At 39.9% G+C, this 16,096-nt stretch overlaps 1 protein-coding gene across 1 annotated transcript; it reads right to left on the reverse strand.

Moving 5' to 3' along the window:
* Positions 1–1,647: 1,647 nt before the first annotated feature.
* On the reverse strand, positions 1,648–15,706 carry PTPMT1 (protein tyrosine phosphatase, mitochondrial 1). The gene is made up of 5 exons (XM_080272457.1): positions 15,639–15,706; positions 12,985–13,135; positions 9,638–9,718; positions 5,836–6,033; positions 1,648–2,032 (listed from the first exon to the last, which is right to left on the reverse strand). The coding sequence occupies exons 1-5, from the start codon at positions 15,656–15,658 to the stop codon at positions 1,910–1,912; spliced, it is 573 nt and encodes a 190-aa protein (XP_080128583.1). The 5' UTR covers positions 15,659–15,706; the 3' UTR covers positions 1,648–1,909.
* Between the last annotated feature and the right edge of the window lie 390 nt (positions 15,707–16,096).

Genomic DNA, 16,096 nt, shown 5'->3' on the forward strand with positions numbered 1-16,096 from the left:
ACTTACGCATGGCCCTACACAACGGCGGAGAGAGATTTTTTATCTTTTCACCAGATGATATCCTGGATGTTTATCTTCAAGTTTATAAAAAAAAAAAAAAGAAAAAAAAAAATTCCTTCATTTTTGCACACCATGGGGTTGGATAACAAATGGTAATTGCGCAATCCACAGGTTAATGCCCAAGTGGTACCATGTAAGGGCTTATGGAGTACCTGTTATGGTGAAGATGATTTACTGAACATCAGGAAGGAAAAATTTATATCAAGGTTCTCTAAATTTGTCAAAACATTAATCTGAAAAGGAAGCCAATTCCATCTCCCTCATGTTATATGAACTACAGCTCAAATAATTGCTTACCTCATAAATGCTATGCTGTAGGGTTGCTTTATAAATTCAAACACATCATACATACTGTTTTTTATTAAATTCTTTTGGCAAGAGGGAAGACAATGAGCAAAGTATCATCCTGTATAATATTTAAAAGCATATACTGTATACAGTAGATGCTTGATATATCGAACACCAATTTGGTGGAAGCCCAAGATAACTGAATAATTTTTTTCCAGTATTTTTTGCCCCATTTAAGGGAAATTTTTCGTAAAAACAAGTATAATTCCATTAAGGAAATTCCCCACACAATAATGCATTTGTGGGGGGTATTAATAATGGGTTCAGACTGCTGTGTCTAGCACTGAGAGTTAACACTGTTTGTTAAGTTTGGTTGCCTTCAAGGATTTTGCAGAAAGTTACTGTACCTCGAAATACCGGAAAATTTTCCCTCATATTGAGCCTTGGTTATGGAACTCGAATTAGCAGAAAATTTGCGAAAACAGAATGAGGGTTGGCTGAATTAGTTTGTTAACTCAAGCATCTTCTGTACTGTATATATATATATATATATACACAGTACAGTATACATGTGTGTGTGTGTGTGTGTGTGTGTGTGTGTGTGTGTGTGTGTGTGTGTGTGTGCAATAATAAAACAAAGGTGACAGCTGACAGGATTAAACTATAAATTACTTAAACAAACTCTGAACCACTGCATTCTACAATAACGCAGCGAAATACCTTTCAGTCCACATAATCTACAAATATTCAACAATCCAACATTTATCTAAACAGAAAGTAATGCAAGTAATTGAAATTCTGTTCTATGCATAGATATTCTCTCCTCACAAATGTCAATGCCACAATTTATAGGCACTCCTCTTTCACACAATAAATCCCCAGTTGTTACTGATCTACCCCAGTCTGTGTGGTTGAGCAGACCCATCAACCACAGTCAAGCAACTGCCCCTGCAAGGTCATACCATACAGTGAAACGTTTCCTTGTGCTTGACAATGTCTCATCACATTAAGGTGTGAGAATTGTGGAGGTTTGGTTCCTGGGTGAATGTTGCATTTGTGTCCCTACACCTAGTTAACAGGGGCACCAAAAGCCCCACTTCACCCCATGATCTGGCTACAGTACATGGCTGCCACCCAGTGTTGTAAATGGTTTCCTGTGTTACAGGAAAATGAACAGATTAACCACTCAGTGTATGGCCACCGGAATTAGAAAGAAGAGTTACAAAAAGTGACAGGAATGAAAGGGAGAAATAGGAAGAGAGGAGAGCAGACACAGAAATTGACCAATAAGGGTGAACGAAGAAGTAGGCAGCACTATATCAAGTGAGTAGTTGATGGCTGCCACCTTATACCACTTGTAAATGTAATATGACAATTAACCATTATTTCTGTGGACGTGAATTTACCTGAAAGCTCTACTGTTTTCAGACACTGGAGTACATGGCAGACTTGTGATATGGGCTGTGTTACACAATGATGAAGTATTTTCCAAAGGAGTCTTTCCCTGCAGCAACATGATGAAGCAGAGAAGAACCAACAGTAATAACAAATGTTCATTATGTCAGTCTTGCAGAAGCCTCTTGTAGTACTGATGGATGGCCTGGTGCTGCCGTGGACCCAACCAGATGTGGGGTCGGTGCGCTCGCATGTGCTCTACAGCAGTGTCTGGACTCCACTTGTATGTCTGCATTTTACAACCAACACACAAAAGGAAATCTAGAATTAATGACATGGTAGGGGCATCTGTCTTCTTAGTATAATAGGAAAAGTGTATGGTAGGATACTTATTGACAGAGTTAGAGAAAGAACAGAGGAATTACAGTAGTTGGAGAAGAACAGGGAGGCTTTCGGAAGGGAAGAGGTAGTGTAGATCAGATATTCATTCTTAGATCTTTAGTGGAAAAGTTTCTTAGAGAAGGGAAAGAAGTTGTATGCGGCTTTCATGGATTTGGAGAAAGCATATGACAGGGTGGATAGACAAAGATTGTGGAAAGTATTAAGAATATAAGGAGTAGATGGGAAGTTGTTGAATGCTGTGAAGAGTATATATGATGGTGCTAAGGCTGCAGTGCGTGTGGATGGTGAACTGAGTGAATTTTTCTCTTTGAAGGTTGGGTAGAAACAGGGATGTGTCATGTCTCCATGGTTGTTCAATCTATACATGGGTGGGGTAATAAAAGAGGTACATGGAAGGGTAGTGGATGTTGGAGTGGTCCTGGTGAGAGAGGGTAGTGTTTGGAAACTCCCTGTACTGTTGTGTGCAGATGATACTGTGTTGTTGAGTGAAGATGAAGGGGAGCTGCAGGGCTTGGTGGATGAGTTTGGGAGAGTGTGTAAGAAATGGAATCTAAAGGTGAATGTAGGGAAGAGTAAAGTGATGGTCTTTGAGAGAGGTAAAGTCAGTGAATGTACAGCGAGGTTGGATGGTGAGGAATTGGAAAATGTGAGTACGTTTAAGTGCTTAGGTAGTGTGATGAGTAAGGATGGAGGTTTGGAGGGTGAAGTGCTTGAAAGGGTACAGCAGGGAAGAAAAGTTGCTGGTTCCTTGAAAGCAATGATAAGAAGCATGGAAGTGAGCATGGAAGTGAAAAAGTTACTACATGACAGTATTGTGATACCAACTCTAACGTATGGAAGTGAACCTTGGATGTTGCTGGAAGGACACAAGTCAAGAGTGAGAGCTGTGGAAATGAGTTATTTAAGAGAAGCCTGTGGAGTCACATGGAGAGACAGGCTGACAAATGAGGATATAAAGAAGCGTTGTGGTGTGGATGTGGATGTGATAGGAAGCGTTAAGAGGAATACACTGAGGTGGTTTGGCCATGTGGAGAGGATGATCTCAAGATCATAAGGAAGGTATTTTCACTGGATATTATTTTTTCCCCAAGAGAGCATAATTGTTTTGCCAGCTCCATTTAATGGGCCCTATCTATCTCTCTATCTTTCTATCTATTGACAGACGCCTCAATCCCGTTCGGGGTGGCCATAAACAAATCACCTCCACGTCACCCTGTCCCCCGCCATTTCACTGCCCTGCTCCCAACTCACACTCCCCTCTCTCATATACCTCTCCACCCCGTCCCTCCATCTCATCCTCGGCCTTCCCCTCCCTTTTCCCCCCTCCACCTCACTCAGATACACTCTCTTTGTCAGTCTTTCACCCTCCATCCTCTCCACATGCACTTAGTTATAGCAATTTCCATTCCCACTGTTAGATGAGAATCTACACTTCTGTCATTATTACGCATTTTTTGTCTAAAAAAACATCATTATCATGCACCCGAACTGGTTTCTGCTGACAATGATGGTGCAAAATCTGTGGTTTCTGATGGCTTTGAGGGATTCAAGGATGAAGTCCTACTCAAGGAGTTAATCCCAGGTGATGGAGACCATTAAGTCTCCATCCCACTGCCTCAAAGCCCCTTACCTCAGCCAGTCTCAGGTCTCTATACTATGGTAAGTGCTTCTTCCTTATTATGTCCTCTTCATCTAATATACTATAGCAGCAGCCGTGTGTCTGTGTGTGTGTGTACTTTGGGCAGCCGAAACTACACATTCATATAACACCAAAATTGGCACAAAAATTGCAAAGAATTCGCTGATGTGAAAAAACTTAGTCCCATCACGATTGAAAATTTTTTACTATATTTAATGCGCGATCAAATTTTGACCAAAAAATGCCGCTCCTGGCGCCTGGTTGGTTGCCGTGGTCGAGTGGTTAATATCTTGGACTTGCGTCCGGACAACTTGGGTTCCATTCCCGAAGCGAGGTGAGGACGCCTTTCTTCGGTATGGAGGCGTCCTGGTGCACCAAAATTGGCATGAAAATCGCAGAAAATTCGCTGATGTCGAAAAACTTGGTCCCATCTCGATTTATAATTTTTTATTAGAGTTAAGAGCAATCAAAGTTTGGTTCAGAAAACTGTTCCTTTGGTACTGGGACTTTTAGAAATCAAGTCTACTTGAGCCACGAGAAAGCGAGTGCACAGCATGAGAGCCCTCCGCAGAAGCAAGTGCGAGAGGGCTCAAAGGGCCCATGAGCACTTGTCAGCTTCTACTAACCTAACCATCCTTATGTGTGCTTCTGATACTTACCATAATGGTATGTACAGTATGTATTTTTGGGTCTAAACTGTTGTAAAAGGGAAAATTTGGGTTCACAAGTGGCATGCCCAGAGCCAGTTAGGATAAACCCCATAAGTTCTGTGCTTTCTTTATTGCACAATTTCATCATCATGTACTAGGGGTGGTACTAATTATGCGTGATAAACAAGGGATCACTGTACTGCACTGTGATCCCTACTCTAATGTATGGAAGTGAAACATGAACTCTGTTGGCAAAAAAAAAAAAAAAAAAAGGTGGAAATCAAATATCTGAAAGGAGCATGTGAAGTTGTGGAGGTACACTGATAAATGATGTCTATCTATCTATCTATCTATCTATCTACTGCCAGTGCTGTGGATGTTCTGGAAAGTTTTGCAAGTATCCAAAGATGGCTTGGCCATGTGGACAGAATGGAAAATGAGACTGAGTAGGAGAGTATACATAAGTGATGTGCAGGGGCAGAGAGACAGGGAACAACAAAAAATAAGGTGAAGGGATGACGTGAAGAGGAATGCCATAAAGTGGACCATCGATTTGCATGATCAATGCATCATGAATGATTGCTGCCCAAACTGAATTGTGCAAATTGTTCTACAAAATAACAGTTTTTTGGCTAGTGTGTTTAAGATAATCCAAAAATTACCCCAAGTCCCACATTTGGCCCTCCTGAAACATGCACTGGTACTGCCCACTCACTACACTGATCATCATCTGGCCTAAGAAACATGAATGGACACAAATATAATGGTAATAAGTGAAATTTAAACTCATCTATAACCCCTTGGGGACTCAGGTTTGGCCTCAAATTTACATATCTCTGTCACTAAACAACATACAGAGTAACACAAGGACATGGAATAGCCTTCTCTGAACAACACATTCTCACTGTAACATATATATTATATTTACATGCAGGTTATGTAATAAAATTTTCAAAAATGAAACGAATGAAAGAGATTAATGCATACCTATGTGATTTAATGCAATTTACCCCATGTTTGGTTGTCATATTTGGCAGTGATAATGGTTAAGATTTTGTTCACGAAATCAGGATTTTATATCAGGGATTTACTGTACATCCAGCTTTTGTGATGGCCTGTAAAGTAAGAACACATTTCACAAACTATAAGGATAAACTTATGGGTGATTTTAAGCTGTGTGTTACAGAAGAATAATAACTTTCTTGTGAATATTGTATGGCAACAAAAGAGGAAAAATGAGAATGGCTACACTTAAACTTATGCAAGGTAAGGGATATCAAATTACCATCTGCATGGATTTTTTTGGTTTCTTGGATTTTTAAGCATCAACTGCTATACAACTTGAAAAAATTATTTCTAAGCTACACTCAAGCTTGATATAATGTAAGGAACATCACTTACAGCCATGAGATAACAAGCAACAAGTGTGGCACTCCTGGTGCGGCCAGCTTTGCAGTGGACATACACTCTGCCATTTCGGCCCTCATTATCAAAATTCCGTATGAACTGCACACCACGGTGCAGTTTCTCCTGACATGGGGCTTCAAACATGTCCACTGTGCTCAACTGCAGGAACTTCACACCAACATTCTTCCACTCCTGTTAAAAACATTATGCAAAGCAACCTGTGTAATAAAACTTTCAGAACCATGGGTTTTCCCTTAGTCAAACATGAATTAAAAAGAATTACAGTAATTAATTTCAAGAAATTAATGAAGACTATCTAACATCACCATCACTATCATCCAAATTTCTTTTGCCTACCTAAAGATGATGGAATATTGGGTCCATAAAGTGAGAGAAAAATATGAAGGAGGAAGAACTAATCAATAGCATGCCCAATGAAATGGGCCACACACTCACTCACCCATCATTCAAGCCTCCAACAGGCAAACCATCATACATAAGCATTTCACTGCACCCATCAGACCACATCAACCAGACAACTAATATGTTAAAAATGAGGTGCCAGTCCCCTGTCATGTACTCCTACATACATGATTCATTTAACCAGCTCAATCCCGTGTTGTGGACTGTGAAGATAGGCTTCTGTTTTGGGGGGTTCCAGTCAAAGGCAATGACACAAACAAATAAACCTTTCTTATCTTAAAAAATTTCTACACAGTACAGGTACAACATTGAATTGGGTTCTACTATATAATAAACAGGTGCACAATTGGATGCTCCTAACTTAACAAGAATCACTAACATACTTACTCAAATAAGATCAATCATACACTTCAGCTAATAGAGTACTAAACAGGATCAGTTACATTACTAGGCTGTTATGTACAAGTTAACTAATACAAATTCTTAATTTACAACTCAACATACTGGGGTACTCTTCCACTTCTAGCCACTAATGATATATCCCAGTAGCCATGCCTCTTTTTCTTCCAATGACTATGTCTAACAGCTGGATAACATCTTTCTCCAATAATCTTTTTAAGAGAATTATCACATCAGGTTATTCAGCTGGGGTTAGCAACTGCATTCTATGTGGGCAGTCTTCATCACCTTGGTTCAGCTCCACTTCCTTCCTCTCCTTGTAATTCAATGCAGGTTGACCCTTATCATTGCTGATAATTATGTCATGCTCCAAACTGGGTGACACCTACGCCAATACAAGGGTCGACTGAGATAAGCTGCGACTAAGAACAACATTCACAAGGCTGGTTCCCAAGAATGGAACTTCACACAGACAAACACCAGTATAATGGCAAATAACACACCTTTCCTGAGGAAAGAAATTTATACAGGAAAATGTTTAACAGCATCACTGAACTTGCATCTTTCTTAGGAGTCACAGCTAGGGTTAAATGTAAGGAAAATGAGATATGAATCAGACAAAATACTGAGATCACCACCAAGACAAGCACTGTCAACAATCCACGTGATCACATACTATACTCAACATTATCTGTGGCCACCCAGTAAACTAGTCCGGTGGGTGTGAGAATTTCAAGTACAATTTCATAATTCTGTAAAGCTTAAAAGAGGTGCCAGACCAACCAATGCTGGAAAATTGGTGCCGTACCTGTACTAGCATTGTAATTTTTCAGTGAAACACTCTAACCTTAGCCTGCTTGCTTTTTCCATACCAACTCTTTGACATCTTTTGATAAAGGATAAGGGATTATTCCCCCAAGCTAGACCTAGACATATCATACAGCCCTGCTAGGGTTACAGGGGAGTGCTGCCCCTCCCAGCAATGGCAGCTACCTGGGCACGGCGCGAACTCTCGAGCTCGCAATCTACAGTCACACACTTTACCACTGAGTCACCCCACTCCCCTTCGACTTCTTGTGAGAGGGCTCCAAATTTGCCTTAGCAGCACCTAAATGGCAGTTCTCTAGTGGATATTTGTGCCGGGAGGGGGTTGGTGATAATCAATACCCTCTTCAGACACAAATTGATCCCCAGGTATATATGGTGAGTGATGAGAAGGGTGGGTGGTAAACTGAATGAACAGAAAGCAATGATTGATTATATGTGTGTGGATGAAACAGTGAGAAGGTGTGTGATGGATGCAAGAGCATATAGAGGTTGGGGGGGTGGACTTTCTGACCACCACTTGGTGGTGAAAGTCAAGGTTCAAATGAAATGGAGGAATAGAAGGGAAGGACAGGAGGAAGTAGTTCATACAAGGAGGGTGGAAAGGTTACAAGAGGATGGAAAAAAGGCAGAATATAAGTGAGAAGTGGAGGAGCGATTGGGTAAATATGACTTGGAGCAGATGGGGGATGTGGAAGAGGTATGGAAGATATTTACAGATGACATCTGTGCAGCATGTGAGGTGGTGCATAGGGTGAAGAGAAGAAAAAACGAAAGGGGGGTGCAAGGAACAGCATGGTGTAATGAAGAGGAGAGACAGGCTGTGGCACAAATGAAGAAAGCATATTGTGAGTGGATGAGAAACTGGGGTGTGGAGGAAGTCGAGAGATGAAAGAGAGATTCATATGTAGAAAGGAAGGGAGGGTGAAAAGATTATTCAGAGAGAGCAAGAAGAAAGTGGATGAGGAATTTGGATGGAATTTGACTGGTGGGACTAGTATTTGTATTATACTTATACATGGTGTATATATGTATTTGTTTGCTTAAATATTTAAGTGTATATGATTTCTATTGTTTATTATGTTGTTTTCTTGGCTGAGGATCCTCCTCCTGCCGAGGGCCAGGCCGGAGAGGAATCCATTCAAATTAGGCCAAGAGGTTCCCAGGTCATCTAAGTTCCCTGAGGCGTGGCTTGGTACTTTGCGCCCAGGCACTGAACGTGTACACCACCCCAACTTCCACTACTGAGGCCGTGTCTTGTATTTGGCACGTCTTCCACCACGGAGACTGTGCCTGGTGTATGCACGGCCACAACTTTTTATTTGATCCCGTGCCTGGTGTTACTTGTTTAGTTTCCAGTGGAGGACTCTACTAAAGCTCCCGGGGAGTATATATTAACGAAGTTTATCTTGCATTTCATTATGGGAAGAGACCCGGGAATTATCTATTAAATATCTTTTATATTGATGTGTGAGTATTTATAAGCGTAAATAAATGTGTATAATTTTTTTTCTTTTGTCTCCCTTGACCATCTCGGTGTGTATTGCGTGAGAATCCCTAAATAATACCCTTATACTCCTTCACATTTCTGGATATTAACCAACTGTGGTTTAGTGGGAAGCTGATGACAACTACTTCTATCCTTTAATGATGGTTCAAAACCCTAAAGTAGCAACTCACTACTCCAACCAGTGGATATACAGAGCATATAACAGTAAGTAAACTTAACTCAAACAAGCATGAAACAATGCCACTGAAACTGAAAAACAGAAAAATGTTATCAAGCATCAAGGGCTAGAAAATTATATTCATGCTATACAGCCTTCATTACATAACTGAGAGCTGTTCTCTGGCCTTACTGCCAAAAACAAAAGACAAAAGTGATAACCTCTTGAAAATAACATGAAGTTAATGCATATTCTGTTAGAATCTATGAAATCTGCATTCCGGCATCTGAAGTGCTGGGAGATCATGGTGAATCAGCACAAGGAGGTGCAGAGTCCCTGCCCCCACCCATCTTGTTTCACATATCATGGTACAGTATTCAACTTAATCAGGCCAACTGGTACCCATAATGGCAAGATCAGTAAATGTTTGTCAGAAATTTCAGCTTCCAATCTAAAGAAAATTCATATAAACAAAAACTAACCTTGTGCATATTAGAAAGCCACTTCAATTCATAGTCCTCATTCATGGACACTACACCACGCACCTCTTCCTCTTCCACAAGCTGAAACCATAAATAGAGCATAGATGTGCTTAGTAAAAAATTCAAAACTGAAAGCACAATGACCACAGATGTGAGATCTATGCAAATGAAAGTATGGTAACCTGGTTTATTCCAGATTTTGATTATTTAGGATGCTGAAGAAACACTATTTGCTTAGATCAGCCACAAGTACAGTAAGTTATTTCTCAGCAAATACTTTAATTTACCAGTACCCTAGCACTGTCCTCCAAACAGTACAGTAAAAGTCCTCTCATTAGGTATCTGGTCTTTCAGTGGTTTTCATAAATAGTCACATTACGAAAGTTCTCTGCTCTTCTGGCACATATGCTGAGCCGATCAGCCAATTTGGCACTGTTGGCGCTAGATCTAGCGCTCTTCATAATATTTAGCACTTTTCATATTAATTCGGCACAAATAAATATTAGATTTTCTTCTATATCTAGCATTTTGAATTCTAATTTAACGCAAAAATTTGAACAGTTCACTTACAGCTTAGTGTGTTTTCACATTGAGCTTAGCGCTTTTGAAAATTTCTGCTTGCCAACCCTGCATGCGTTGTCAGCCATCATGACTTGTGTGTGTCTGACTTTGTGAGCAGGACCTTTCAAAAGTTTGGGAACTTTGTTGTCCTATTTTACAATCATCCTCTCGTTCTCCTATTCAATCTATGTATATCACGCATTCCTCAACAGTCCCACTTCCAGTGCTCTTACTCTCAACTTTCACCTTCATCCAATTCCAAAGTCTCACATCAATGTATCAATGTAAGCAATGATAAATCTACAAGGAAATCCAAAGTTACCAAAATTGCATTCCCTGGTGAACAAAGGTATACCATGGTTTTAGTTGCATTCCACTGCCAAGTTGGCCAGCTCAGCCACCACACATCAAAGACTGTGGATGTTGTACCTACATAACCAGGCCACCTCTCCTTGTGCAAATTTATATACACAATAGGTCCATGGTATATAAGAAAATCCCCACCCTCCACAAACACACACACATATAGCAGGCCAAAGGTTAATACAAAACCAACTGACTGCTAAGGTTATAGGTTTAGGTACACGATCATTTAAACAGTGAGCCAAAAACTGACTCTCACTGAAAATCTGTCATTTTCTCAGATAAACAATGAAAACATTTAACTTTGAAGGAAAAATTGAAGGGATGGAGTGGAGAGGTATATGAGAGAGGGAAGTGTGAGCTGGGAGCAAGGCCGTGAAATGGCACTGGACAGGGCGACAAGGAGGCCGTTTGTGTGTGGCCATCCCTTACTGGACTGAGGTGTCTTATGATAGGCAGTATGTTTACCACTCTGCTTTGGTGACACTATGGCATTTCCCACCAGGTTCACACAGTAACTGGGTGGCCTCTCTGTTTCCCCCCAAGCAGACACTTCCTTAGTTGTTCCCTACCATTCCCTCAGTCAAGGCTCGAGTCACGAAGCTGTATTATGCTGTATGTTTGCCCGTCTGTAGTGCTGCATATCTCATCAATATTCATCAATTCATCATGCCTAAAAGACTTGGTGAAAAGAGTGAGGGCCTTGGTGGTGTAAAGAAGAAGCACATATCACTCCACAATGAAAAAGTTGGAGATATCAAAGAAATATGACAAAGGTGTCTCCATGAAAGTACTACGGTAAGTAATGGATTTGATTTTTTTTTTTTTTTTTAGATCACCGCTATGTGTGAATATTTATTGTCAGCTGTTACAGTGATTTACAAACCACTGGTTAGGTTTTTCTTGGCTACTTTTTTCAGTAAGGAAACTGCCAAATATTATGACTTGTTCCTATTCTCCCATTCATTTTCATTTCCCATTCTCCCTTTTATTTTCTGACAATATGAAGAAAAAAAATCACCTAGTACAGTGTTGTGGCTGTTATTTTATTAGGTTGGAAGTATGGCAGCGAAGGGTGATGTGGTTGCACGAGGATAGAGGAAGCACGACATACCCGCATTGGTGGCCAGGCAGTGGTGCGACGAATTCCCGAATCGGCACTTTTAATTGGAAAATATAATCTTTATCACCATACAGGTTCATACACACCTTATTATCTGAATCCGGTAAAAAAAACTGTGCTTATTTTCACTACTACTACTAATTTTAAAAAAAGTCAGGGTTTAGAGCAAAAATGCGCTAACTTAGCAGGTGTTTCCCTTTTAAATCATCAGCATGCCTTGATAAACTTCTGCTTTGCATAAATATTCATTTAAAGTTCAAATAAATGTACTTACAGTACTTGCATTATAAATCTACATTTAGCAAAACAAAAATCTGTCAAGGTAAGTTGAAAGCTAAAGGTGAAACACTTCCACTAACAAGGTTTTGCTCTGAATCTTTCTTTGTCTATCTACCTATTACCAAACGCCTTAATCCCATATAGTATATGTACAAATCTATTGTATTTGTTCTGTACAAACTTATCTGCAGCCTTACTATAACTGCACTGAAATTAATCCATAAATGAAACATATCATGAATGCTGGATGTTGCCCATGATGCTGGGAATCTATTATAATTGTGAATAATGTCCAGTTACCTCTTGGGGACAAGACATTTACCCTGACTGAGCTTTAAACTACTAAACCATTAGCTGTATAAAAAAAAAAAAAAAAAAAAAAAAAATGGGTCCAATGACAGCCTATCCCAAATGATCACCATGGCTCATAATGTCCCAAGACCATTAACCTATTACCGGCATCAACTGAATGTGCATATGATGATAATACTGACTAGAAAATATCTCATCATCATCATCATCATCATCATCATCATCCAGAACTCCTTTCCCACTCCAGGGCAGGGTAAGGAGTAGCACATCCAGACAGTCTATGTTTGCCCAATCCAATGGGCCATGCTTCCATTCACTCATTATTCAAACCCCTTGAATCCTGATCAAACAAGAAATATCTGGCATCTTCAGGAAAGCAGGGTTAGCAACATGGGGTAAGATCAATGACCATTTTGCAGTACCCATCATCAGTGGTTTCAGACTGCTTTACATGGTGTACACCAATTCTTTTTTCAATCAATTTACAACAAATGACGATAGGTCTAATTCTTTATAATATTCTACTGCATGACAAATGAGGGTACCATAACTACTTTTTCATTGCATGTACTGTACTTCTGCACAACAAATCATTATAACTACCATATTTTTTCACTGAGTCTACAACAAATGATAATAAGTATTTTCTGACTGAATATGATAAGTTGGTTTTCTGATCAAGTGTACAACAAATAATGAAATGCCTTACCTGCTTGGTCATATGTCTGAGAGGCAATGCCCCAAGGATAACTCGAGCATCTATGTGTGTGAACCAGGAGCGCAACGCCACTCGCTCCAGTGCCAAGTTGTACAGAAGCGTTGGCAGGAATGTGACACGGGCAAATACACGGCCCATCACTCTGAATCAGATACCAGTGCATGATCAGTTACCATACTTCCTTTACAACAACTGTGATGGGTTTGAATGAAATGTAAATGATTGTGTGGACCACCTCACTGGACATGTTGGTGAAAGTTTTCCTCTGTTCATAATTTTTCCGTCCTCGTTTGTATATCCTATACCACCATCCTTAAATGGGAAAATGAGAAAGTGGGGGTGGTGGTGGTGGTGAATAATTTACACCCTTCAACAACAGGGGTATCTTGTAAGCAGTATTAAACCACTGAAAAAAGAAAGAAAGAAAGAAAAAGAAAAGCATCATTAAACTGAAGTGGTTACCAGGGTGTTTCTAAACTCTTCCTAGGAGAAGAAAAATAATCTGGCAGTAAAGTGAATAAAATATGAAAAAGTATCATCACACCGGAAAAATTAATGGACCACAGTTACTGAACAGCTAACGTACTAAAGTTATCTACTTCAGGGAACCTTCATTACTGGTTACGTCAAAAAAGTTCCACATTATGATCAAATAAAAGCCTGTAAGAGATGGACAACAATCATGCAGTTATCCAGGAAGTTTCTGTACTGACCACATCTTACCTGCACTGAGACTAAATGCAATCTGCCAGGGAAAGATGTCAGACAGGAAGAGTAAGTAGCCCCAAACACCAAATAAAGAACAAAGGGATTACTATCACTGCCTCTATTAATAACTATGAACTGACCATAACACAATGGGCTAGGCAAGCACAAAAGACACTCCATGCTCAACAAATAGAAATGTATAAATACCATCATCCACTAACTGTTATAGGCTATCTACCTGCCAGTCTCTCTCTGTCTCTGTCTGTCTGTCTGTCTCACTCTCTCTCTCTCTCTCTCTGTTACCTGAATACAGATATAGAAACAGAAAATGACACTGAAAATTATGCATTTCTACTAATATGCTGTTAGATGCTGTTAGCAATCATTTTGCATAGTATAAGCCTTCTGAGGAGGTTGACTTACAGAGACATACAACCATAAAACCTCATATTCAATTCCCTGGATATCCACAAGATGCTTGAGCAAGGTCTCATTACCCCAGCTTTTTGCTGACATGCAGTACCAACAATCACCTACACTCTTGATGTAGTATTGCCTGCTCCTTCCTAACCCAGGATGCAATTACAACACTGGGTGGTAACCACATACACTGTAACCAAAGAATGAAGTGAAGTGGAGCCCGTTACGGTACCCCTGGTAACTTGGTGGAGATGCAAATGTGGCATCCATCAGAGAAGCAGACCTCCATAGTCCTCCCCATGCCTTAACACAGTGAGGTACGATCCACTGTAGGGGAATATCGGTTCACTGCATGGGATGGCGCAGCAGGGGCAACTGCTCAGCCAGAGAGACCAGTGTTACCAGCACTGTACTGCTGCTACTACTACTACACTATTACTACAACAACAACTACTACTACTACTACTACTACAATTACTACCCCAGTTTTTTCACATTTACATATGAAACTGAGACCTAGACTTGTAAACTGATGGTGGCAAGTGCAAGGTGATGTGGTATGTGAGAAAACTGCTAGGCTTTAGGGAACAAAATTTCTGCACAGACAAAGTTTTCTGGGGAACAAAAAAAAAATATATTTTTTTCAACCAGCTTTGCAATTTTTTTTTCACACACTTCCATTCATGTCAGGTTCATGTGGTTTTAATATGATATACTTCAATGCTTCACCTAACTGTCTATATTTTTTGTTTTTCAAAATACAAAGCCATATTCCCATTATATTGGTTCATTACATTTTTTCCTCAAATGTCCGAAGTTGAACTGAGGTCTGAAGTTAGGCAGTTTTACGGTGCTACCCTAGTGTGGGCTTGAACTGACAACCTTACTGTCGTGAGGCGTGAGCACTACCACTGAGCTATTGTGGCCCATGTGGTTAGGTGTGGGTAGGCTAAAAATAAATGAGGTTGTCATGATCATTTGGGTTGGGTTTGGATAAATCAGTACTGACAGGGGAAGATTTATGCTGACACAGCTTTGTACGATGGTGCCCATTTACAGGAATCTTGGAAATAGAAATAAATGGGCTTTGGTAAAAAGAAAAATGAAAATGGCAAAATAAAGTGGTCTCATGTCTCCTTGATGATTAACTCTCCTGTCTGCCATGTAGCAATACTTATATGGTACCTCATATCTGACAAAAAATTGACCACAGAATAAATATTAATCCTGTACTTTAATTCATCATCATTATCCATGGCAAGTATGGCCATGCAGAGGTGTGGAAACACACTACATATAAGATCTGCCTCACAACTGGCTAGTTGTGATCCGAAATGGATCATCCTGTTCTTTTATGAACCGAAATAGAAAAATCTGGATTTTGATCAGAAATTAATCATGATCTGCTCTATGATCTGTAAGTACATACAGAAGAGGTCTACAATGGAGGAAATCAACGACACTCGTACCGGTAGCCAACACCAATAATTCCATGCACCTTCACCATACCCACTTACTCGCTTGCCTGAGAAGTCATGAAGCAAGAAAAGCTAGAATAGATCGCTCTAAAATGATGGCAGAAACAAACGAAGTCTTCCTGACCACTCAGCAAGATGTTTTAGGGTATCCTTCTGTGCTGTATAAGAGTAAAGTTGTCCACACCGGCGTCCCTTTCAGTTACCATGGAAATGCCCCATGGTGTTCGGATGCTTAGGCTCACCTTCACTGTAGTCAGTATATAAACATTAATGCTTAGATGTAAGTTGTAACTCGTAAATTCAGGGGGGATATGATATCAAGAAATGTTAGTTTATAAGGTATTGTGCTTGAACAACAACATCAATATAATTAACAAAATGGTCTGGTTTGGAATTGGTAATATTGCAAAAGAGAAACTACTTATTCCAAGAGGCTGATATATATATATATATATATATATATATATATATATATATATATATATATATATATATAT

The sequence above is a fragment of the Coenobita brevimanus genome, chromosome 51, assembly GCF_032717465.1.
Source record: "Coenobita brevimanus isolate Jiangsu-jjx chromosome 51, ASM3271746v2, whole genome shotgun sequence".
In the NCBI taxonomy this organism is placed as follows: domain Eukaryota; kingdom Metazoa; phylum Arthropoda; class Malacostraca; order Decapoda; family Coenobitidae; genus Coenobita; species Coenobita brevimanus.

What these genes read in the sequence shown, in the direction of transcription:
- PTPMT1 (XM_080272457.1), bottom strand. Translation starts at nt 15,658, where the DNA reads ATGACTTCTCAGGCAAGCGA. An exon ending in TCAGACATATGACCAAGCAG is followed by an intron (nt 9,719 to 12,984) that starts GTAAGGCATTTC and finishes TTATGGTTTCAG; the next exon opens with CTTGTGGAAGAGGAAGAGGT. An exon ending in TTGCTTGTTATCTCATGGCT is followed by an intron (nt 2,033 to 5,835) that starts GTAAGTGATGTT and finishes TGTAAAATGCAG; the next exon opens with ACATACAAGTGGAGTCCAGA.